This window comes from Hypomesus nipponensis, chromosome 15 (assembly GCF_054491055.1).
Source record: "Hypomesus nipponensis isolate SF chromosome 15, ASM5449105v1, whole genome shotgun sequence".
NCBI lineage: Eukaryota > Metazoa > Chordata > Actinopteri > Osmeriformes > Osmeridae > Hypomesus > Hypomesus nipponensis.
In genome coordinates, this window is record NC_140375.1 from 15,472,767 (window position 1) to 15,495,316 (window position 22,550).

Sequence of the window (22,550 nt, forward strand, 5' to 3'; positions counted from 1 at the left end):
CCGTGAATGTCAACGCAGACATTCTGGACTCCCCCTCCCCCCCCAAGTGTAACAGTCATAGACGGAACTGACCGTTGACGAAGACAGCGAAACGCAGGAAATCCAGGTATCTCTCTCCTCCACAGGGGTTCCAGCCGATGTCGGGGTACCCCTTGGACAGCAGCATGGGACAGCTCCGGAGCCCACAGCCCGCCAGGTACGTCACCACCTGCAGCCCCAAAACAGACGGGGCAGGGTAGGCCCAGACAGACCACACTACATTAGCTCGGTGCCTCTGATGGTGCTTCATAACAGCGCTTGCGTTCGCGCGTGTCCATGTCGATCATTAAGCGGGAGCTGAGAACACGGACCTTCTCCAGATCCTGTTCCTGCAGGGCCAGAGCCAGCTCGTTGTTGTCGATGCACGAGGCGGCGGCAACATCCAGAGGGGTGGAGCCACGCATGCCTGGAGGCGGAGCAACAACAACGACATTTAGATTGAAGTTGACTTGAGCCACCGGGTTCCAACATGAAAGGAAGAAAAAACATGTTGGGTACTGACCCAGGCCGATGCCGCTGTTCTGAAGCAGGTAGCTGAGATGGTCGAACATGGAGCGCTGGTTCTGACGGCTGATGCGGCAGAAGTAGCAGAGGAAACGACAGCAGTTGGTCACCATCTGGGGGAACCTGATCTCCTGGGAGGGGCGAGAGACATTCGGTTTCAGTAAGACGTCAGAAGGAACGCTGAGCTAAGTTGATAAACCCTAGGATGAGGAGCATATGGGGCCTCACCTTGGAGTCTCCTCCTCCGCCAAGCACATTGACCATCACCTCCATAACAGTCTCGTGCATGCCCAGAGCTCGCATCAGGTTAGGGTGCTGATAGAACACCTTGTTGTTCATGATGTTCCTGGCAGAAGAACCCCCGAAAAAGGAAAATAAACTCATTATACTCCAGTACCCTGAGATGTTGGATTCTCTTCAGATGGACAACCTTGTCAAAGCCTTTCACGAATAGCGTCTTCTACCTTAAACCACCCATCAACAACCTCTCTATTCCACCCACCCGATGCTCTGGATCATCAGCCTCTCTTCCTCAGGGCCCATCTGGACGATGAGCAGCGAGCGGATCTGGCCCAGACACTCCAGCAGGTCCATGGTGTCCTGGACCGACACGGCGTTGATGATGTAGGCCTTGGGCAGGGCTCTGATCAGCTCCCCCAGCCCGTCGTACTGCCGGTGAAGCAGGCTGAACATCATCCGCACCAGCTCCGGGTTCTGGATGAAGGCCTCCTGGGCCCAGTGGATCATGGTGTGGGAGATGAGCTCCTGGAGGGTGCCTGGGGAGAGGGAGAGGAGATCCTTTGGAGACGGCTGATTTTGAGGATGTTGAACCGCGACGACGTGACAGCGCGTGAAGGATCTGAGATGGGTTTGAATTGTCTTACTAGGTTTGACCTCCTCCTCTTCCTCTGGCTCCTCCACCTCCTTCTTCTGGCGGAGGTTCTTGACCTTGTCCACCAGGCTGATGAGCCGGCCCCTGAGGGAGGTGTCCACCTCCTCCTCCTCCTCCTCTTGCTCTATGTGCACACCTGGAGCAGAGGGAGGAGAGAAGAGGCGCTTGTCAGGTCCGTATCATGGACAACATTTCAACGTTGACTCCATAAGAACGTCCCCAAAATCCACACATTCCCTGGAATGTGTCCAAACTGACCACAGTGGAGCAAGATGTCATGGTGGAACTCTATCAGAGTGTCACGGACTTCCTCAGGGACGGGACAGTCTTCCTCATCAGGCCCGTTCTTGAAGTTGGTGAGCAAGATGACCTGGGGAAACACGGGTTTGGAGTGTCAATCAACTCAACGCAATGAGACGCCCCCTCACTCGCTGACGCCCCAAGCCCGCATGGGGGCATACCTGCTCCTGTGGCGGGGAGCGGAACTCGCGCGTCTTGCGCGCCGTCTCGGCGGCGCTCATGGTGAACGCCCTCATGAGCTCGTTGTAGCGTTCGCGCTGGTTGCTCTGGATGGCAAACACAAACTGGTCGGAGTAGGCAACAATCGCCTCCACTCTATGTCTCAGCTCGCAGTCACAGAAGTACTGTAGCAGAGTACACATCTATGGGAGGAAAGAAGGAGAGAAAAAGAGAGAGAGAAAAGGAGAGAGCGAGAGAGCGTAAGACATGTAAATTCAGTCTTTTTTGTGGGTTTTTTTTACCAGTAGATGCCTTTTAAGATGGCTAACAGACCTGTAGTTTGACAGACTCTGGCATCGTCATCTGCAGTAATCCTTCTTCCAAGCCTTCCTCCTCTTCTTTCACTTCCGCCTCAACTACCTCGCCTTCCTTCTCTTCCTCTGCCTTTTCTCCATCCACTTTGGCTTCTACCTCTCCCCCTTCCTCAGCCTCCTCGGCCTCCACGTCGCCCTCCTCTTTATCCAGGTCTTTCAGCTCCTCCTCTTCCTCCTCTCCCATTCCTTCATCCTCAAGATCAACCTCCTCCTCCTCTTCTTCTCCCTCCTCCTCCTCCTTCACCTCCTCCCCCCCCTCTTTGGACGTGGCTTCTTCCCCCTCTACCTCACCCTCCTCTTTCTTGGCTCCGAAGACGTTGGGGTCAATCATTTTCAGGATGTGCATGGTGTCTTCGTCGTTGAAGATGCCCATGATCAGCAGGGTGCTGATGAGCTTCAGGATGGGGACAAAGTGGAACTCCACGCTGCCCCCTACTGGGTCTCGCATGGCCTGACTGCCATCCAGCACAGCCTCGGTCAACATGCTGATGGCTTGGGTCTTCAGCTCCTGGAGGGGGGTGGGGGGACGACAGCACCATGTACATTACAGAAGCGACCTTCTCCAACAAAGCGAGTCTCATTCTCAAACTAATTCAGTTACTGCCACACACTTTGATTTCCAAGTCACAAGGTGAGAATGATCTGCTTACCTGCAGGGGGAAGATGGGGCTAAGAGTGTAGAGATCAAGGTCCGTGCCCACAAAGTTGATGGGGGAGAAGTGAAGTTTGGGCCGTAGGCAGGTGGTGAGGCCCACCCCGGGAAGGGCGTGGGCCTTCTCAGCGTCGGGGTACAGGGTGATGCTGAGGGTCTCCGTTGTCATGGGCACTATGAACTCCCTGTTGGTGCCCAGGCGCGCCCGCTTGGCAGACTCCAGGTGGATGCTGATGAGCAGGTCATAGTAGCCACCGCGGAGGGGCCCGGGCAGGTAGGTGTTCTCGATGGCGTAGAAGAGCTGGGATTCGTCCACGTGGCTGCAGAGGGCGTGGGCCACGCGGTTGTTGCCCAGCGCGCACACGGCACAGTATAGCATGAGGGTGTGGAAGTGGAACTTCATCAGGTCCTTCTGCTCCGACAGCTCCAGGATGTCTATACACCTGGTGGAGACGACAGGAGAAACACTATGGTAATATAGATCCTTTTACTTTCGTCTTTGGAAACGTTAGGCTGTTTCTCATTGGCTCCTTTGTCCTCCCCTCCCACTGACCCCCCCCCCAGTCCCCCAGGTTGACCTCTGACCTGTTTTCCTCAGGGATGTGCAGAGCCATCATGATGAGGGGCTCGATGCACTCCACCATCCAGCCCAGCCTCTCGCTCACCCTGCCCACCTCCGGGTTCAGGAAGTGGTTGGGCATGCGGCTCCAGATCACCGGGGTTAGCATCTGGACGTCCAGGCGGGGCGGGCACTGGGGAACCGGGTTCTTACGCTCGCTGCGGAACATGGCCGCCGAGATGGGCATGATGTTCTAGAGCATGAAAGAAGGACAGGGAAAGGAGGGAGACAAAGAGAGAGAGACACAAAGAGAGAGAGACACACACAAAGAGAGAGAGAGAGACAGAGAGACACAAAGAGAGAGAGAGAGACAAAGAGAGAGATAAATAGAGAGAAGGAGACACAAAGAGAGAGACACACAAAGAGAGATATAGAGAGAGAGAGAGAGAGAGAGAGAGAGAGAGAGAGAGAGAGAGAGAGAGAGAGAGAGGGAGAGGGAGGTGCGAACGAGAGAAAGAGAGAGGGAGGGAGAACTATAAAGAGGTGGCCACTAAAAGTAGTACAGATTTAATATGAAAGTGAAACAAAAGACACAGAGAATCAGATCATTATCAGATCAAAAGGCACCAGTTCCAAAGGCAGAGCTTGGAGAAAGAGGCAGGTGCAGTAGAGTAGGAGGATATCTGACCTTGAGCTTCCCCAGCTCCAGCTGCATCAGGTTCTGACTGGTGGGCTGGAGGAACACGGCGGGGAACAGCTTGGTGTTGGGCTCCACCTGGAACACAGAACGTAGAACTTACTTACTCCTACACAACTCCTACACGTTCACAGAACAACCCTTCACCCCACGGCCTCCTCCACAGAGCGACACCTACACTTAGAAACATTTATAACACACCACGCAGGTACTCTCACACACACACACACTCCACCTGCCTCACCTGGTAAAAAGCATTGATCTCCTTCCCATTGGCTGTGAATGTCATGAGACCGGTTGCCAGGTCGACCAGACAGCCAACCACGAGGTCCTCTTGATTAAAGCGTGCCTGCTGGGAGCTGTTCCCAATGTCTCCGCCCCAAACCATGTAGCAGTTACTGTGCTTCATGCTGTAGGTAGGGGGCAAAGGGAACCAATGGTCAAACAGGGACATGGAACACACACTATGTACGAGAAAACATTCTAATTCTGTCTTAAAACGAGTCTGGGTGAACATCAAACGACCACAAATCTAATTGTGATTCCTCCATGAGAAGAGACTGACCTGTCGTGGATGTTGCCCTGGTCGTCGCCCACGGTAACGGTGACATTACGCACTTTGGAGAGGTCAAAGCCCGGGTCGTACTGGTGATAGTCGGGTGTCACCCAGCCCACCCACACACCACTAGGCTCCTGGCCAGCAAAGATCCTCACCGAGTAGTAATACTGCAGACGCAACACTCTGGCCGATTAGAAACGCAAGTCTAGCGATTCATGGCTCGAATGAAATAGATCTACAGGAGGTTGGATCAGACGGGCGTGGGCTAAAGACGCTGAGCTCACCGTGGTGGTGTTGAGGATGATTTCGGGGTCGTCGCGATCGTCAGGGACCACGTCCTCCACCAGGCGAGGCACAGCTGGCGGGGCCGGGGTCTGCGTGGACATGGCTGCCTTCTTAGCCCTGGAGAACAACCTGGGGGCCGCGGACACAGACATCTCAATGAGATCCACCCACTCAACACAAAGTTTTGCCCTTGTTCTAATCCCTCTCTTTAAAGTAGACCTTCGTTTTACAATCCTTGCACACGTCCATTTACAATTAGTCATTTAGCAGACGCTCTTATCCAGAGCGACTTACAGTAAGTACAAGGACATTCCCCCCGAGGCAAGTGGGGTGAAGTGCCTTGCCCAAGGAGACAAAGTCATTTGGCACGGCCAGGAGTCGAACCAACAACCTTCTGATTAATAGTCCGACTCCCTAACCCCTCAGCCATCTGATCCCCGATACACACGCCCCCCCAGCTACACCTCAGACCGTTACTGCTCTTTATTCTTTTGAGCCTTTCCTCTCCACGCGGGTACGACCGTAGCCTACCCTTTCTTCTTCCCCTTCTCCGAGACGTTGTCCTTCTCGGTCTCTGAGCTTCCCGCCACCTCCTTGGCCACGGAAGGCTCCTTCTCCTCCTGCTCCTTCCGGCTGGCGGACTTCTTCAGCACCTCAAACTCCGAGTCGGGCTCCACCTCCAGCACCTCGTCCTCGGGGATGGTGAGGGCGCGGGTAAGGGGCGTGGCGCCCGCCGTGATTTTGAACGTCTCGTGGAACTCCACGGGCATGCTCAGTCGGAGGAACAGCATGTCGGTGTTGGCGTTTTGGGAGCCGTAGGTCTTGTGGGTGAGCTTCAGGCAGGGGGCACTGTCCACTGTGCCGTCCACACGAGACACCTGGAAGGACGGAGAGAGTTTGACCCGTCAAAAAACGAGGTCAGAAATGAAATGACTGATTGACTGATTCAAACCTCAGTGTTTCCAAGCTAAGTTACACACTGTCTCTCTGTGTGGATAACCAGTAGGGGAGGGAATCTTTTGGTACCTCACGATTCGATTCAAATCAATTCTTGGGGTCACAAATCGACTAAAAATCAATTCACGATTAAAAAAAACAAAACAAAAAAAACATTTTCTGAATTGATGTGAGTAGCTTTAAGACTGATTCACGATTCAAATGTGAATCAATTTGCCCCCCACCCTTAATATTCAGTACCTCGATGTGGTGGTGGTTTGTGGGCACAGGGATGAACTGGGGCAGGCTTTTGCTAAACCACATGGTGATGTCCCTCTTCATGTTGATGGCGAAGGGTTCGAATCCCTCCTGCAGTCCACAGATGGCAAAGTAGCGCAGACTGCTGACGTTCTGGCCCAGGTTGATCCTGCCCACCTGGGACAGGCCCAGCGTACACACAGGGATGAAGCCTGGAGAAAAGGGACCAGTGTTAGCGGTTCACCTCATGATGACCAAACAGGAAGGTAACTACACAGACACGGTGGTAATCCCTCCCAAGGGAACCTGCTCGCTCTTTGATTTGCATTCGTCAGTAATTACACTTCTGTGCTTCAAAATGTGTTTTTTTTGAACTTTATAATTAGATTTTAGAATTTGATTAGAACTGAGCCTGAAAAAGTGTCACCACAGTATTCCTATGGACTGAGTCGTGCTTATCTCCTACCCTCTTCGATCTCGATGTCCTTGAAGGCCATGTCTGAGCCCGAGTCACTGATCAACATCTCCCCGTTCAAGGTGAACATGATGTTCTGCTCAGTCAGGTCGATCATGCAGCCAACCACGTCGCCCGACAACCACTGACGGCCGAACGGCTCGTTGCCCACATGCCAGCGCTGAGCCTGAGTGGGGGGGACAGGTCAAAGGTTACAACCAAGCCTCAGGGTCATTAACAGTACGGTACGTGAGATCCATCTGGCCTCCTGCTGGGCAGGGGGAACCGACCTTGTTGCCGTTGAAGACGTAGGCGAGCTCGTCCGCTCCCAGCTCCGTGTCGGCCCGGACGTTGGGCCTGGCCCAGCCCACCCTCATCTCCCCCGTGGTCACCGCCTCAAACTCAAAGTACCACTTCCCCTGGGTCACGGCGTACGACTTCTCCGCCCGGAAGATGCGCACCTTGTCCCCCCTGGTGTTGTCGTCTCCGTGGCCGCCTGGGGGGAGAGACAGGCAGGTGGGGGAGAGACAGGCAGGTGGGGGGAGAAACAGGCAGGTGGGGGAGAGACAGGCAGGTGGGGGAGAGACAGGCAGGTGGGGGGAGAGACAGGCAGGTGGGGGAGAGACAGGCAGGTGGGGGGAGAAACAGGCAGGTGGGGGGAGAGACAGGCAGGTGGGGGAGAGACAGGCAGGTGGGGGGAGAGACAGGCAGGTGGGGGAGAGACAGGCAGGTGGGGGGAGAGACAGGAAGGTGGGGGGAGAGACAGGCAGGTGGGGGGAGAAACAGGCAGGTGGGGGGAGAGACAGGCAGGTGGGGGAGAGACAGGCAGGTGGGGGAGAGACAGGCAGGTGGGGGAGAGACAGGCAGGTGGGGGGAGAGACAGGAAGGTGGGGGAGAGACAGGCAGGTGGGGGGAGAGACAGGCAGGTGGGGGGAGAGACAGGCAGGTGGGGGGAGAGACAGGCAGGTGGGGGAGAGACAGGCAGGTGGGGGGAGAGACAGGCAGGTGGGGGGAGAGACAGGCAGGTGGGGGAGAGACAGGCAGGTGGGGGGAGAGACGGGCAGGTGGGGGAGGAAACAGGCAGGTGGGGGAGGAGACAGGCAGGTGGGGCAGGAGGTTTAGATCATATTTTTTCAGGCTGTTGGTTTTTCCAGAAAGATGGTCCAACCACCTCCTTTAAGTTCATTCAATAGAACATGAAGCAACCAAGCAGGTGGGTAACGTCAACTTGTGCTCCACCAGCAGAGGGGCCTCAGTGGCAGGGTGAGGAGACCCTGATCTGAACGTGAGCGTTCCACAAAGGCAACACAGAGACTTACTGATCTCCTGGTCTGGAGGCTCGATGTTGTACCCGTAGCCAATCAGAGTGCGCACAGCGTTGTTGACGCTGTCTCGATTGGTCTTCTTGGTTTTCTCGTCCAGCAGGACGTAAGGCACCAGCCGAGGGTTCCGCTTATTCATAATGTCCTTGAATAAGAGCACAGAACAGCAATGCACTCGCAACTACGACAACAATGCTATTTTATGGAATTGGGTAGTAGTTGTTGTCTATTGATCCCGATATGACAGATTTAGATGGAGGGAATGGGTTGGAAGGTACCTGAACAATGCTGTAGGTCCACCCCTGTCGCACCCGGTCCCTCGCCCACACATTGTGTCCGTTCTCTGCTAGCTTCTCTACCAGCTGGTTCTGGTTGGGCGTCAGTTTGACGTGGTTCAGGTCCAACGGGGCAGGCTTGAACCCGTTGGTCATCACATAGCTGTGGGGGTGGAGGGGGCGAGGCGTACAGACAGTTATTGGCAGGACAAGGTTTGTTGTTTTTCAGAGGAACACACAGGAAGCTCTGAACAAGAGCCTGATATTGGGCGCCCAGATATCCTCGGCTGAAACACTCACGTCTTGGGCAGCTTGATCTTCTTCAGGTTCTCCTCTGCCTTCTCATCTCCCATCCCCACATGGCACCCAAGGGCTAGCAGAGTCCTGCAGCACCACAGTGACAAGTATTACTGCCTAGAACCATTGGCAGTGTTTCAAGCTAACTGACTCAGTCAAAGGAGGTGACAGAAAAGAGAAAGGAAGCCAGACTATTGGACATTGGACAACAATGCACACCCACTACGGAACATTCTGGCAGAGCACAGGAGCACATTCAGTAACAGACTTGTTCTGCCACGGTGCCCAACAGAACGCTTCAGGAGGTCTTTCCTGAGAGCGGCCATGAGACAGCACATAAGAGTCAGTTGGTGGCCTTTTAGTCATTGAACACCAGACATTCTGAAGAAGATAAACCATGCTCTTTGTTTGAAATACTGTTGTCAGAAATACTGTAAATTGACTATGTGCTTTTTTATTTATCCTTCTGATCACCAAATGTTATTGGGGCTGCTGTGAGATCTGAAGTGCCCTTAGGAAAAAATAAAATTCTATTAAATTTAATAAAGTACCACAGACTACCCGTCTCTGGCTAGCACCCTAGCAAGCTTTCTGACCGAGCTGCCGTGCTTCAAACAGGAAGTCCCCACAGACAGGAAGTCTCTACAGACAGGAAGCCTCCACAGACAGGAAGTCCCCACAGACAGGAAGTCTCCACAGACAGGAAGTCTACAGACAGGAAGTCCCCACAGACAGGAAGTCTCTACAGACAGGAAGTCTCTACAGACAGCAAATCCCCACAGACAGGAAGTCTCTACAGACAGGAAGTCCCCACAGACAGGAAGTCCCCACAGACAGGAAGTCTCCACATACAGGAAGTCCCCAAAGAGCACGCTCTTACTTCAGTGTCTCCGCAGACATCTGCAGGTTGTAGTTCCTCTCAGGTTCTGGGAGGTTCATGAAGTCCACCAGGCAGGGGTGGAGCTTCTTGTTGTCATCTCGGAACTGTGAAAGGGAAGGAACTTTAAATCAGCTTTATTTTCTTGTCATCCTAATGTGATATGTATTGTATTTTGTCAGAAATACAGTGTCCTCAATGTTGATAGGTGCGTCAAATCTGATTATTATTATCATGATATTAGCTTCGGTGGAAAGGTTGCTACAGTCGTGCTATTTCAAAACCTTGTTACCCCCCCTCAACTGATCAGTACTGGGTCTTCTCCTTTTCCTGGGGTTGAAGTGCTACAGTCATGGTGTGTGTAGACTCACTACGCCGTAGGTCCAGCCCTGCTCGATGCGGGTGACGGCCCACAGCTCGTGGATGTTCTCCGCCAGCTTCTCACGGATCCTCTCCAGGTGTGGAGGCAGAACGATCTGAGGAGCGCAGGCAGCAGGTCAGAGGGACAGACGCTCATGGACTACAGGACCACTGAGACGGCAGCACGTGACTGACGTCAGCACGTATAGGGGCGGGGTTAGGGGCGGGGACAGGGTTAGGGGCGGGGACAGGGTTAGGGGCGGGGACAGGGTTAGGGGCGGGCACAGAGATGGGGTTAGGGGCGGGGACAGGGTTATGGGCGGGGACAGGGTTAGGGGCAGGGTTATGGGTGGGGGTAGGGTTAGGGGCGGGGTTAGGGGCGGGGTTATGGGCGGGGACAGGGTTAGGAGCGGGGTTATGGGCGGGGACAGGGTTAGGGGCGGGGTTATGGGCGGGGACAGGGTAAGGAGCGGGGTTATGGGCGGGGACAGGGTTAGGGGCGGGGTTCTGGGCGGGGACAGGGTTAGGGGCGGGGTTATGGGCGGGGGATGCATTAAGGGTTGGAGGCTCTCCTACGTTAACTCCAAGCGGTACCTGGATGGTGTCCACGGGGCAGGGGGTGAAGGAGGTGTGTGTGAGAGACTGGGTTGGACCCAGCAGGTTGCGAACGCCGTCAAAGTCGTGCTTGTACTCCTTGATGGGCTCGATGCGCATCCTGTCTTTGGGCAGCAGCGCCTCGTAGCACGGGGCGTAGCCCGGGGGGGGCAGGAACTTGAAGTCTCCATGACGACCGCCCAACAGGAAGCGAGCTCTGGAGCAAAAGAACACAGCAGTTGTTATCTCACGGGGGAAGATCTTAGTGATCTCCAAAGCTCTTTAAGCTAGGCAATAAGAAAACATGGGCAGAGGCCAATTCTCTCTTCCCTCTTCCATCAGTCTGCTATTGACTATGTCACCACTGTTTATCATTATAAATACCTCCATCGTATCGTTCATCGGCCTCTCTGACTACAGATTGCTGAACCGAGTCTACCCCTATTTACATTTAATCCTGCATTGTAAACTTGGATTAGAAAACATGGATTTCTGTTGTGCCAAGTCTATCCTCCATGTTGCCTAGCACCCTGACGGCTTACTTGACTCCGGCCGAAAAGCTGATGACAGGGAAGAAGAGGCCGTCCACGTTGAAGTTCTCAAACATGCCCTGCACCGGGTGTCCGTTGATACGGAAGGAGATACTGGGCACGCTCAGATCCAGGCAGCAGCTGACGACGTCATCAGCGGCCAGGGCGTGCTGATTGGGCGAGGCCACCTGGCGGGGGACGTGTCCTGGAGGGGCGGAGAGGACGCCAGGAGGACGTCAGGGATACAGGGCAAACCCGAGGACCAGGATTTTACAGAACCCTCAGCCGGGGGGGGGGGGGGGGGGGGGGGGGGGGGGGGGGTCATCACCCGGGCATAGCTTACCAGACCACAGGTGCTGGCCGTCGAAGCCGTAAGAGTAGAGGTCGTCTCCTACACCGTTGCCTCCCCAGCCCTCTCCACCTCCAGGGTAGGGGCTGTAGCCCTCAGTCAGGGCCCAGCCCACGCGGAGGTGAGTGGCCTGGGCCGTCACGAAGGGCTCAACGTGGTCCACCATCATCTCAAAGTACCACTTCTTGTACTGTGTGGAGCCCTCGCACGTGCCCAGGAAGATGTTGGGTCTCACGCTAGACACAGCAGAGAGAGAACCCCCCTCAGTGACCATGGTCAGCAGCAGACATATGATGTCAAGGTCAAAGGTCACGTAGGGGAATCCTACCTGGTTACATAGTTGATGATGTTAGTCTGTAGCAGGAGGTCTCTGCCAGGAAGTAGGTTCTCTGTGATGAGGTTCTGATTGGACCTCACAGCAACGCCGTTACACACACAGAGAGAGCGCAAGACGTCCAACACCTGGAAGATGACGACGCAGGCATGAGAGGAGGGGCTTTTACCGGTGTCACAACACAGTCGGTGGGTCGCCGTGGCAACGCGCTGACCTTATGGTTGCGTCCGTGTTTGTCCAGGAGGGAGATGATGGATTTGATGTGGTTCTCCTGGATGATGTTCAGAACCTCTGGACTCTCTATCAGAACGCAGTACAGAACCTCCAGGATGCCTGAGAGAACAAAGAGGATTCTGTCAAGGATTCTGTTTGTCTTTTGGATTCAGAATTTAGATTCAGAATCAGTCAGGTGTGCATTGTGGTGTGGACTGGAGAGAGTCTTCACTCTCCATACCAGAGGACGCCTCCAGTCGGTCCAGTTTGCTGACCAGCCAGTCCAGGTTGTCACAGAACAGCGCACAGTTAGAGCGGTTCCCTCTGATAAGAGAGGCTGGAAGGAGGAGGAGAGACAGACAGAACCAGACGATCACCGCTCCCATTCAGCTCTTCATTCACGTGCATTGTTCCATAACAATAACTATAATAACCAGAGTCATGTCCAGGGGGGATTTGAACCTGTAACCTCTTAATCTACAGTTAATCTGCAGTTGGCAGCAAAAACAGGACCGCTGAGCTATACCCCACCACAGCTGTAGCTGAGGTGACCCGGACGGTTAAGGCCATCCTACCCAGCAGCTCGTAGAGAAGGTTGACGATCTCCTTCCACGACTCTGCAGCCTCCTCCCCAGCAAACTCAGAGAAGTGGGCGGCTGTGTTGTACACGTTCAGACGGTCAATACACTCCAGCACGATGGTGATCATCCCCTGAGAACGGCAAAGAAGAGGAGGGGGCTCATGTAGCGGGAAGCACTACCAGTTCATTTCTTGTTCAGTGTTCAAACGGGACTCTCTGAAAAGGTAGGGGGGGTTTAGGACGTGTGTTTAGGACGTGTTCATTCGTGTGTTTGTGTTGAGTGGCGCTGGCAGCGTGCCTCCTCTTGGAAGAGGTTCTGACGGTTGCGGAGGGAGCGCAGCTTGGTCTGCTTCTCCTCGTGCTCCAGCTCCTCCTCCGGAGGGCGGAAGTAGAAGATGAGGTCCTGCAGGGAGAGGACCACCGAGTCCAGGGGCAGGGCCACGGGCCCGGGGGCCTTGTTCTTCCCACTCAGAGAGTCCAGACCCCTGGAGGATACACACACACAGTCACCACATACACACACACAGTCACCACATACACACAGTCACCACACACACACACACACACACACACACACACACAGACACCAGCGGGTCAACACTAAAAACATGAGAGCATGTATAGATGGTTATGTGGTTCTTAAAGCAAAACTCTGGATGTTGATGCTGATGCCGATGCTGGTCATACTTGATGAACTGGGTGAAGAGGCCCACGGTGCTGTAGATCATACGAGCAGCCTGGGACTCCTCGATCTGGCAGCGGGTCAGGGACAGGGCGTCGTCCATGTGGCCCTCCTGGTGCAGTATGCCCTGGGCGCACAAAATACACGCATGTATATCTGTGTATCACTGAAAGTCTCCAACAAGTTCTACAGAGTTAAGATACAGATTTTGATTTCAATTGACCCAATGCCAGTTTTAGCGTGAACTGAGCCGGTGAGATACTGGTTGAGCCAGCCTGGAATCAGGTGGCTGAGCGGTTAGGGAATTGGGCTAGTAATACGAAGGTTGCTGGTTCGATTCCCGGCCGTGCAAAATTACATTGTGTCTTTGGGCAAGGCTCTTGCACCGGGGGGGATTGTCCCTATACTTACTGTAAGTCGGTCTGTATAAGAGCATCTGCTAAATAACTACATGTAAAATGTAAATGTCTAAATGCCTACCCTCCTCTTCATGAATCCCAGCCGGGCTGCCTTGGCGTCCAGGGAGGCGTAGGTGAGCCACAGCCCCGTGGAGACGTGCTGCACGAAGCACATGGACTCTCCGTACTTGATCTCTGGGATGCCCATCCCCTCCACATCACGCTTCTTAGCCCCCTCCACCTTCTCCTGCTCAGGGAAACCAGGCGGGATGGAGGGATGGAGGGAGGGAAGGAAGGAGGGATGGTTAGAGGGATGGTTGGAGGGAAGGAGGGAGGGATGGTTGGAGGGATGGTTGGAAGGAAGGAGGGATGGTTAAAGGGATGGTTGGAGGGAGGGATGGAGAGAAGGAGGGAGGATGATGTGGGGGATTAAAAAATAATAATTGTGGTAACTATTGACCATTTATTTAAAAAAGAGTTGAGATCTTGTCCTTCAGGAGTTTCTGACCTTTGTCACTCGGAAACAGAAGGCGGAGAGTTTGGTGTTGGCCTTCTCGGGGTCCACCACCATGAGGCCCTTCTCCTCGTCCAGACACAGGTACCGGCCCGTGGTGATGTGGCGCACTCGGAACGACTGACCCCACTTCATGTGGCTGCCGCTCCAGCTACGGGCACAGGGAAGGGTCAAACTTCACCAGAGGGACAGAGTCAAAAAAAGAGAGAGAGAGAAAAAACGAGAGAGAGACAGAAGGGAAAACAAGAAAAAGAGAGCGCGAGAGAGCGAGAGAAAGAAGGAGAGAGAGAGAGAGAGAGAGAGAGAGAGAGAGAGAGAGAGAGAGAGAGAGAGAGAGAGAGAGAGAGAGAGAAAGAAAGAAAGAAAGAAAGAGCTTCTCACCTAGAGGTGAAATAGAGGAGACTCTCACCTGATTCTCAGTGGCTCCAGCCTCCAGAGGGAGCGGGCCTGGCTGCACACTGCACCACCTTCATAGTGGGCCATCCTGCACACACACCAGGGGAGCGCTGCTGTCAATAACACCAAGGCACAGCATGCACACTGAACTGGCCGGAGTGACGTAAAGGTGAGGGGGGGGAGAGAGACAGAGAGGGAGAGAGAGAGAAGGGGACAGACAGAGAGAGGGGGGCAGACAGAGAGAGAGAGAGAGGGGGGGGGGGGACAGAGAGAGAGACAGGGGGGGGGGGGACAGAGAGAGAGAGAGAGAGAGAGAGAGAGAGAGAGAGAGAGAGAGAGAGAGAGGGGGGGGGGGACAGAGAGAGAGACAGAGGGGGGGGGACAGAGAGAGAGAGAGAGAGAGAGAGAGAGAGAGAGGGGGGGGGGAAGACAGAGAGAGAGAGGGTACAGACGGAGGACAGGGTGGGACGCGGGGGGGGGGGGGAGATGCGGCCCTCGCTGCTCACCTGCGGTTCTCTTCTCCTTCCTCCGGCGTGGAGATGGCGAGGCACTCGTCCATGTGTCCATGGAACAGCCTGAGAACATGACCTCCGGTCAGAAACCCTGGAAGACGAGAAAACACGCGAGTAACACATACATGTACCACGTATGTGAACGTGTGTGGTGGATGACTAGAATGAGGTCTGAAGCCGTACCCTCGGCCAGCTCGCACCCAGAGCACACTGGGTTCATGTTCCACAGAGTCTGCATGAAGGACGCGTCCACCATCAGATCTCCACTGGCGTACGACAGGTGCTGTTGATGGAGGGAGAGGAGGAGCCAAAGGGGGAAAGAGAAGGGGGGAAGGAGGGAGAAAGAGAGAAGCCAATAGAGAGAGAGATAGATGAGGCTTAGCAAACTCTCCAGGTCTTCACTTAGCCTCGACATGGAAGAGAGACAGATCCTTACCAGGTATCTCTCAGACGAAACACTGACCAGGATGAGGTCATCTCCTACCCTGACCTTCTCACCCTCCGACCTCTGCTTAGACGCTGGGTGGATGGTCCACCAGCACGCCTCACCTGGTGGAACACACACGTGAAATCAGCACACATACATTATAATTGGGTGAACCCAAGTACTCTCTCTTATATTTTTCAAACAGCGTTTCAAACAGATTCATGTAGAATGTCGTTCTCTAAAATCACTGTTGTAGTTGTAATGGCCAAGTGTGCAGACTTGGGTTTACGTACTCGCAACATCGATCAAAATACAACTTGTATACAAAATTCAAAACTGTTTAATAGACATACACGTTGACGTGTAAAAAACGCTTTATTATATTACTCAGTCTCTGCTAATCTGTCGATCCGATAGGGAGTTCCAGCCGGGCTAGCTAGCAGGCTACAGTAGTTACCACAGAACGAAGTTACCTAATGTCACTAGAGACTGAATTAGAAAGTGCAATCACCAACAACTTCGGCAACCTTGCGCCATGCATAGTTTTTATTTATTTATTAACATCTCTGTACAAATACAGTTATGTATCGTAGAGGACTGGGTAAGCAGCCACACAAACGATTAGTTTCTCCTCCACCTTAAAAGCTAGAAATGTTTGCCATGGTTAATACCTAACGAAAAACAAGAAAACACTCCGATTGGCCATCGCGAGCGAAAATCGCTCCTCATTTGCATAGAGTTGAGAAAATCTAAACTCTGTCGCGTCGCCTCGCTACCCACAATGCACCACGCAAGCGATTAGCATGGCTCCATAGAAAATTGATGGAAAACATGTTGTCGCTCGCATCGCGTCGCTAGAGTGTAGAGCAGATGAGAGGTTTGTTTCAAATTAATAAAGATGTTTTCTTAATTTGATTGTGTTTTTTCTATTTGCGTGTGTTTTCTTAAGTTGCAGGGCGTTTGCACATATAGGCCACAAATATACAGAAATATCAGTTGTAAAATGTAAGTACAGCTTAGTACACCATTAAAATTCTCTAAATGTTTGGATGTTTGATATTAGTTTAAACAATAGGTTTAGAGGTGATATATATTTATTTTTTAAACAGACTCATGTGCAAGCACACCACAATTTCCCCAAAAATTACATTCCCCTCTCTAGTTACATATGTATGTATCAGATGATTGAAGATGCGAGCAAATAGGATCAAATTGAAAGCACCTAACTGGCATCAAAGGTCTGTATATCCCGGGCTGTGAACATGTGTGCTAGCTAACCCTAACCCGTGTATCTTAACAGTCCATACTGCACCTATGGAGTCTTCCTGTAAGCCCACGTCGAAGGCCAGCTTGTCAGTGAGTGAGCGTGATGTGGTCAGACAGCTCAGATACTGTGGAGAGGAGATCACAACACCAGGTTGATACCACACCATATCATGCCCTGCTAACTACTGAGGTAGGGGACAATAGACAGATATACAGAGAGAGATGGAAAGAGTAAGTAAGAGAGATAGAAAGGGAGAGAGATGGAACGAGAGAGACTGAGAAAGAGCGTGGTCTCACCATGCTGGAGTGGTAGTGTCTGAGGAGGATGGCGTGGCCATACAGCAGGGTACGGTGGCCCCCACCCTGGGACGACTAGAGAGGGACAGAAACCAGCACACAAGCTTAACTAACTGGACTGACACAACCGGCTCTAGAGGCCAGTAAAGCCTCCCAGAAGAAAGAGGAGGGGAGGGAGGAGGAGGAGAAGGGGACGGAGGAGGAGGAGGGGAGGGAGGGAGGAGGAGGGGAAGGAGAGGGAGGAGGAAGAGAAGGGGTCGGAGGAGGAGGAGGGGAGGGAGAAGGGGAGGAGGAGGAGAAGGGTTCAGAGTAGGATCTCCTCTCCACCTCCTTTCCACGGAGCTGAGCTCTGTGGAGTGAGAATGGTCTCCTTCCCATACAAAACACCAACAAACACCAACCAAGTGCACCAGAACAGAGAAGAGAGACTGTTCAAACGAAGATTGAACATTTTCTTCATTGCACACAGACCGATAACATTCACAAGTAGCAGGTTAATGTCACCAAACACCAACTGAAAAAGACACAAAGTCAACAGTAGCAACAACAAAAACAATGGCATTCATATCCAGTCATCGCCACCGATCACATCTGGCATGGAGGAAACACACAAACATCACACGTAATCATCCTACCTTTTCTCAACATCCAGCAAGGTTTCAAACAAAACAAAAAAAAAGAATTATGGTTGTAGTTACAGTATAGTTAGCCAGAATAATCATCACTAGCACCAGACACCAGTATGATTATGATCAGGCTTCAGGTCGTGGGGTTAAGTAAACCTTAACCCACTGGAATAGGGCCAGGGCACGTGAGTCAAGGAGCAGGACTGATCGATTAGCCCTGGGTGGAATTAGCCCTGGGCGACATTAGCCCTGGGCGACATTAGCCCTGGGCGGCATTAGCCCTGGGCGGCATTAGCCCTGGGCCACATTAGCCCTGGCCCACATTAGCCCTGGGCCACATTAGCCCTGGGCCACATTAGCCCTGGGCGGCATTAGCCCTGGGCGACATTAGCCCTGGGCGACATTAACCCTGGGCCACATTAGCCCTGGGCCACATTAGCCCTGGGCCACATTAGCCCTGGGCCACATTAGCACCGGCCTTTGATTGGACAGCTGAAGGGCCGAGAGGACAAGGGAGGGTAGGACAGGGGAGGGGGGGAGAAGGGCTGAGGGACCAGGGGGAGCTGGTGGTGGACTAGTAGGGGGACAGACAGGCTAGGCCAAGCCAGCACTCTGATGGGGTGTCAGGTTCTACCCCCCTCCTCCCGCCCCCGCCCAACCCCTGCCCTGACGCAGGTGGTAGGGACTCTCCGCTGGGCTACATGCCATGCTATTCTCATCCCCTGCCTTCCGCTGGAAAGGCCAGGCTCTAGCCCAAAGCCCCAGGATCTGTCCCTCAGGACTGAGGCTATGTGAGGCCCCCCTGATAACATGCTAATGTAGCTGCCACACTCTGATTACACCCACACCTCTGCTGAGTACATGTTCATCCAGCCAAGCCTCTTTATCGTCGATGGATGAAACACATCATCTAATGTCAGAGTGTCAGGTTGGGATGATCTTGGGTTGGTTCTGACATGGCTCTGGTGAAGGGTGGTGGGGGGGGGGGCAGACGTGAGCTAAGTGGGTGATTAGAGAACGTTGGAGACGGAATGAGGAAGTGAGAACGCGAGGTTAATCCAAGTGAACACATGTGACCAGAGGTAGGGAACCATGCCATTATGACAGGCACGGAAGGGGTTAATAGAGGTGTCAGTGGTGATGCATGAAATACAGTTGAATGGAGTGACTGAATGATGTAGATGAATGAATGAGTAAAGGAAGCAGTAAAGGAGCTTGTAGAAGCTGCAATCGGTGACAGTAAGTGACTAGAGAAGTGCAAGCACTGCTATGTCTATTAGAATGTTATACTAAGGCTCTCTGTATTGTTGATTCCCAGGTGAGGGTCCTACTGTGAAAACACAGACAGGTGGAAGACAGAGCCACTGCGTCAACAGGTGTATGAGGTGAAAGGAGAGGGTGTGGGGGGGGGGCTCTGGTTTGGGAAACAAGTTACAGGGTATGAGACATGTGCAAAGACATACCCATTTGTCCAAATCGACTGCCTGGTTGGCAGGGAGAGAGGGGTGGGAGTGTCAAAGAAAGAAACAATAGTTAAAGTGACTTTGTGGTCTGGAGTTGTAAGATGCATCTACTTTATAACAAGTGTTGTATGGAGGTTTTCTCAGAAAACGGGAGGCAATGGAAACATACTGTACCAGTAAGAAAACAAGGTATTTTCTGTGAGAGCTAACATGACAGGAACATTTATTTTTCTTAGATTGTTCTTATCGGACAATATGGCTTGTGTCTCTGCTCGCTAATGTACCAAAACAAACCTGAAACCACAGAAAAGCCAAGAAAAGTCCCAACGTTTCACAAGTCATGCTTCTTTGAACAAAATCATCTTCTATATCTCACCCCTCTATCATATTCATGCTTCCATCCAGGTATCCCTCCCACCATCACTCTCTGCATCCATTCATCCATCTATGCATCCGTCCATTCATTTTACAGGTTATCCATTTATCCATCAATCCATGCATCTACCAATCTATCCATCAATCCATCCCAACATGCATCCCTCTGTGCTTACCTCATTCATCTCCACGGTGTTGGCCAGCATTTCCTGCAGGGCACGCACTGACAGAGACTGCTCCAGGATGAAGGCACAGATGGCCAGGTCTGGGGGCACATTCTGGGGAAGAGAGCCCATGATGGGGTGGTTAAGCACTTGGGTGCGTGGGGGGAGTCGCGGGGGTGAGGGCTGTTTACGGGCACTGCTCGTACCTGGGCGTTGGAAGTGGTTTCCAGGAAGCAGAGACGATTCCCAAAGCCCTCGCAGGAGAGGCATAGTTTGATCTGCTCCTTTAGAACAGTCGCAGTGCACTGCAGCACGATCTGGTCATCCTGTACACACCCCAGGAAGAGAAACACACACACAATAGTTAGAGCACTTCGCCTGCCCCGGTGGCTGCCAACAGCCCCTCACAATGGGGTAGCACTAATAAGAGTGACAGAGAAATGAAGCAGGCAGAATGCTAACAGTCAGTCATTTGTGGCTCCCTGTTAATGCCACAGGCCTGCCAGAGATGGGTGTAAATTCACCGATAAACACCCCCTCCCGCTCCCCTCACGAACCCACACCTGACACAGAGCATTCCCAGCTGCTCTCTCCACTCACTCATTATGTAAGTCTATCCATCTCCCTCCCCCCTTCGCTCTCTCTGTCTTCGTCTTTCTGCTAACATTCTTCATCTTTCTTTCTTCCTCGCTCCTCTTAAATTCTTTCTCCTCATATTTCTCCATCTTTTCTATCTCTCCTTCCTCTCTCTTCTTTATCTCTCTCTCCTTCCTTTCTCTCTCTCTCTCCTTCCTCTCTCTCTCCTTCCTCTCTGTCTCCCCCACCCCCCTCTCTATCTCTCTCTCTCTGCCCCCCCCCCTCTCTCTCTCAGCATTTCTAGGTCCTGATCTGCTGTTTTGGATGAGTGACAGTTGGTCTGATGTCACGCTAAGGGGACAGAGTCAAAGTTTTCAGGCTGAAAAGGGATGTCGGCCAGAGACCTCACAACACATGCCCTCCCCTCTACCCATAAGCCATCTCTGTTCCTGGGGCTTAACAGAGTCTCCTCTTCCTTTAGTTAGCGTATCATTTATCTTGCCTCAGCCTAGAACTGTCTCCTCTGTCCTTTCCTCTCCCCCCCCCCCCTCTCAGTGGAAAGAGGAACAACCTTCTCTGCTCCTCTCCACCTCAGGTTCTGGCAGCCTTGCCACAATCCATCCCTTCAAGTTCACCTCGCTTACTGCGTTCATCCAACCAGTCCAACCAGAGTCTTTACCATCCAACCAGAGTCTTTACCATTTTTATTTTCATCTAACTTGTCGATATTTTGAATTCCCTCTCCATGTTGCGATGGATCTCGCAGTTACAAAAATGAGTCATGGTTTGTCAAGTGGCTTTGGCTCCTCTGTGCTAACAAGAACCTCAACATACGGCATGTGATCCAGCCACTTCACGCTGCACAGCCTTCCCACTTACTCCTCTTCACCGACACTGCTGGCTGGGACAACCACCCAGGAGTGATGGACTCTGCTCTGCCCCCCTCACGTCTCTCTTTAGTCATTGTTCATCAGGAAAAAAACATCAAACTGCGAAAAGTAACCAAAGTAATATAGAGGACAGAAGGCATTAACAGACACCAGAACTGAGGTTGGCTCAGCTGACCTAAGCCATACAGGGCTGCGCTGGGCTGAGGAAGCGTGAAATTAGCTGGACTTCATGAACTAAACTGGGATGAACAGGGCTAAACTGGGCTGAACTGGGCTGAACTGGGTCTGTTTTGAGTACAGTGCAGCTGTAGTCTGGAAGTAGACCCTGATATGGGGATGAGGCTGTTTGTGGTCTAAAAGCAGACTGACGCTATGTGACTCACAGTCCAGTTCAGCCAGGATGATCAAATGACACGGAGGATAGTACACAGTACACACACACACAAACACACACCAGAGCTGCAGTACTGTGTAGCCTGGCTAGCCACTCAGCTCTTCAGAGAAGATCTACACTCCCACACACTCATACTGCAAACTTGACTGGCTTCAGTTACCTCAGCAGAGTTGTATTAGCAGAAAAGACAGGGAGACAGAGTCAGGGATATCAGGCTTGTGGTTTTACAGGATAATGAATTAGTCAACAAATCCCATTTTGGATAAGAGACAAAAGTGCAGTTACGGAATGTTTAACAAATGATAAATCTCAAACAGTGATTCAGACACCAATTTAAACCCATATCTCTCCATGCAGCACCATCTCTAATCTCTATGCACACAATATACAGAAACCAAAACCCTAGGACATTGAACATGGATTGACATAAGCCTGAGGTGACAGAGTACAGTGCACTGTTCCAAAGCAAAATCCCCAACTCTCTGTTGTGTTGTCGTTATACAAGCGGGGCGTCAGGTGGCTGAGCGGTTAGGGAATCGGGCTAGTAATCAGAAGGTTGCGCGTTCGATTCCCGGCTGTGCAAAATTACCTTCTGTCCTTGGGCAAGGCACTTCACCCTACTTGCCTCAGGGAGAATGTCCCTGTACTTAGTGTAAGTCGGTCTGGATAAGAGCGTCTGCTAAATGACTAAATGTAAATGTAAAAGTCGCCGTGTCCTTCCGAGTCATGCAGCGCCAGGCTCATCGTGGCCACGCACCTGAAAATCCGAGACACTGCCCTCAAACCTGGAGGCTTAACTCACCCTGGTATTAATAGAGCTAGCCTGGCAAACGAAAGACGGGCCTGGCTCCGTTTGAATCCCACCCCGCGAGGTGTTAATGTGTCAATGTCACAGGCCACATCAGTTAAAGACAGGTAAGACGTGCGGAGAGACAGAAGGCTTTGGACAAAGAGTCGGACTTCTGACCTATTGAACTTCTTTTCTACCGTGGTGTAGTCACATCGTGGTTAGCTGTCTGGGTGGGTGGTGTCAAGTTACAGCCAGCCCATACTAGGAGCAGGCGGTGCAAGAACTTGAGCGTGTGGGTATTTGGGGTGAGATGGAAGGGGTATACCAATTACGTATCAATTTGACAGAGTTTCAAATGAACATACACACCAGTATCCTCCG

The 22,550-nt window shown here is 52.5% G+C and overlaps 1 protein-coding gene across 4 annotated transcripts in view; it reads right to left on the minus strand.

The window, feature by feature from the left end:
• ryr1b (ryanodine receptor 1b (skeletal)) overlaps positions 1-22,550 on the minus strand; it is a 61,511-nt gene that overhangs the window by 32,386 nt on the left and 6,575 nt on the right. For all 4 annotated transcript variants that reach the window (XM_084673487.1, XM_084673486.1, XM_084673485.1 and 1 more), the window contains exons 2-44: positions 19,726-19,845; positions 19,532-19,633; positions 16,892-16,966; positions 16,641-16,719; positions 15,338-15,450; positions 15,085-15,184; positions 14,896-14,992; positions 14,403-14,477; positions 13,988-14,144; positions 13,562-13,726; positions 13,087-13,208; positions 12,698-12,884; positions 12,395-12,530; positions 12,061-12,156; positions 11,821-11,939; positions 11,601-11,734; positions 11,267-11,508; positions 10,936-11,128; positions 10,394-10,610; positions 9,811-9,915; positions 9,443-9,546; positions 8,566-8,649; positions 8,269-8,428; positions 7,988-8,135; positions 6,959-7,164; positions 6,681-6,855; positions 6,218-6,426; positions 5,552-5,898; positions 5,020-5,149; positions 4,742-4,902; positions 4,421-4,586; positions 4,168-4,254; positions 3,506-3,732; positions 2,919-3,363; positions 2,228-2,776; positions 1,897-2,097; positions 1,694-1,805; positions 1,428-1,571; positions 1,046-1,319; positions 772-889; positions 542-674; positions 351-445; positions 73-208 (exon numbers count right to left, since the gene is read on the minus strand). In XM_084673487.1, the coding sequence (XP_084529613.1) occupies positions 73-208; positions 351-445; positions 542-674; positions 772-889; positions 1,046-1,319; positions 1,428-1,571; positions 1,694-1,805; positions 1,897-2,097; positions 2,228-2,776; positions 2,919-3,363; positions 3,506-3,732; positions 4,168-4,254; positions 4,421-4,586; positions 4,742-4,902; positions 5,020-5,149; positions 5,552-5,898; positions 6,218-6,426; positions 6,681-6,855; positions 6,959-7,164; positions 7,988-8,135; positions 8,269-8,428; positions 8,566-8,649; positions 9,443-9,546; positions 9,811-9,915; positions 10,394-10,610; positions 10,936-11,128; positions 11,267-11,508; positions 11,601-11,734; positions 11,821-11,939; positions 12,061-12,156; positions 12,395-12,530; positions 12,698-12,884; positions 13,087-13,208; positions 13,562-13,726; positions 13,988-14,144; positions 14,403-14,477; positions 14,896-14,992; positions 15,085-15,184; positions 15,338-15,450; positions 16,641-16,719; positions 16,892-16,966; positions 19,532-19,633; positions 19,726-19,845 (7,045 nt within the window). The remainder of the gene's footprint in view (positions 1-72; positions 209-350; positions 446-541; positions 675-771; positions 890-1,045; positions 1,320-1,427; positions 1,572-1,693; positions 1,806-1,896; positions 2,098-2,227; positions 2,777-2,918; positions 3,364-3,505; positions 3,733-4,167; positions 4,255-4,420; positions 4,587-4,741; positions 4,903-5,019; positions 5,150-5,551; positions 5,899-6,217; positions 6,427-6,680; positions 6,856-6,958; positions 7,165-7,987; positions 8,136-8,268; positions 8,429-8,565; positions 8,650-9,442; positions 9,547-9,810; positions 9,916-10,393; positions 10,611-10,935; positions 11,129-11,266; positions 11,509-11,600; positions 11,735-11,820; positions 11,940-12,060; positions 12,157-12,394; positions 12,531-12,697; positions 12,885-13,086; positions 13,209-13,561; positions 13,727-13,987; positions 14,145-14,402; positions 14,478-14,895; positions 14,993-15,084; positions 15,185-15,337; positions 15,451-16,640; positions 16,720-16,891; positions 16,967-19,531; positions 19,634-19,725; positions 19,846-22,550) is intronic.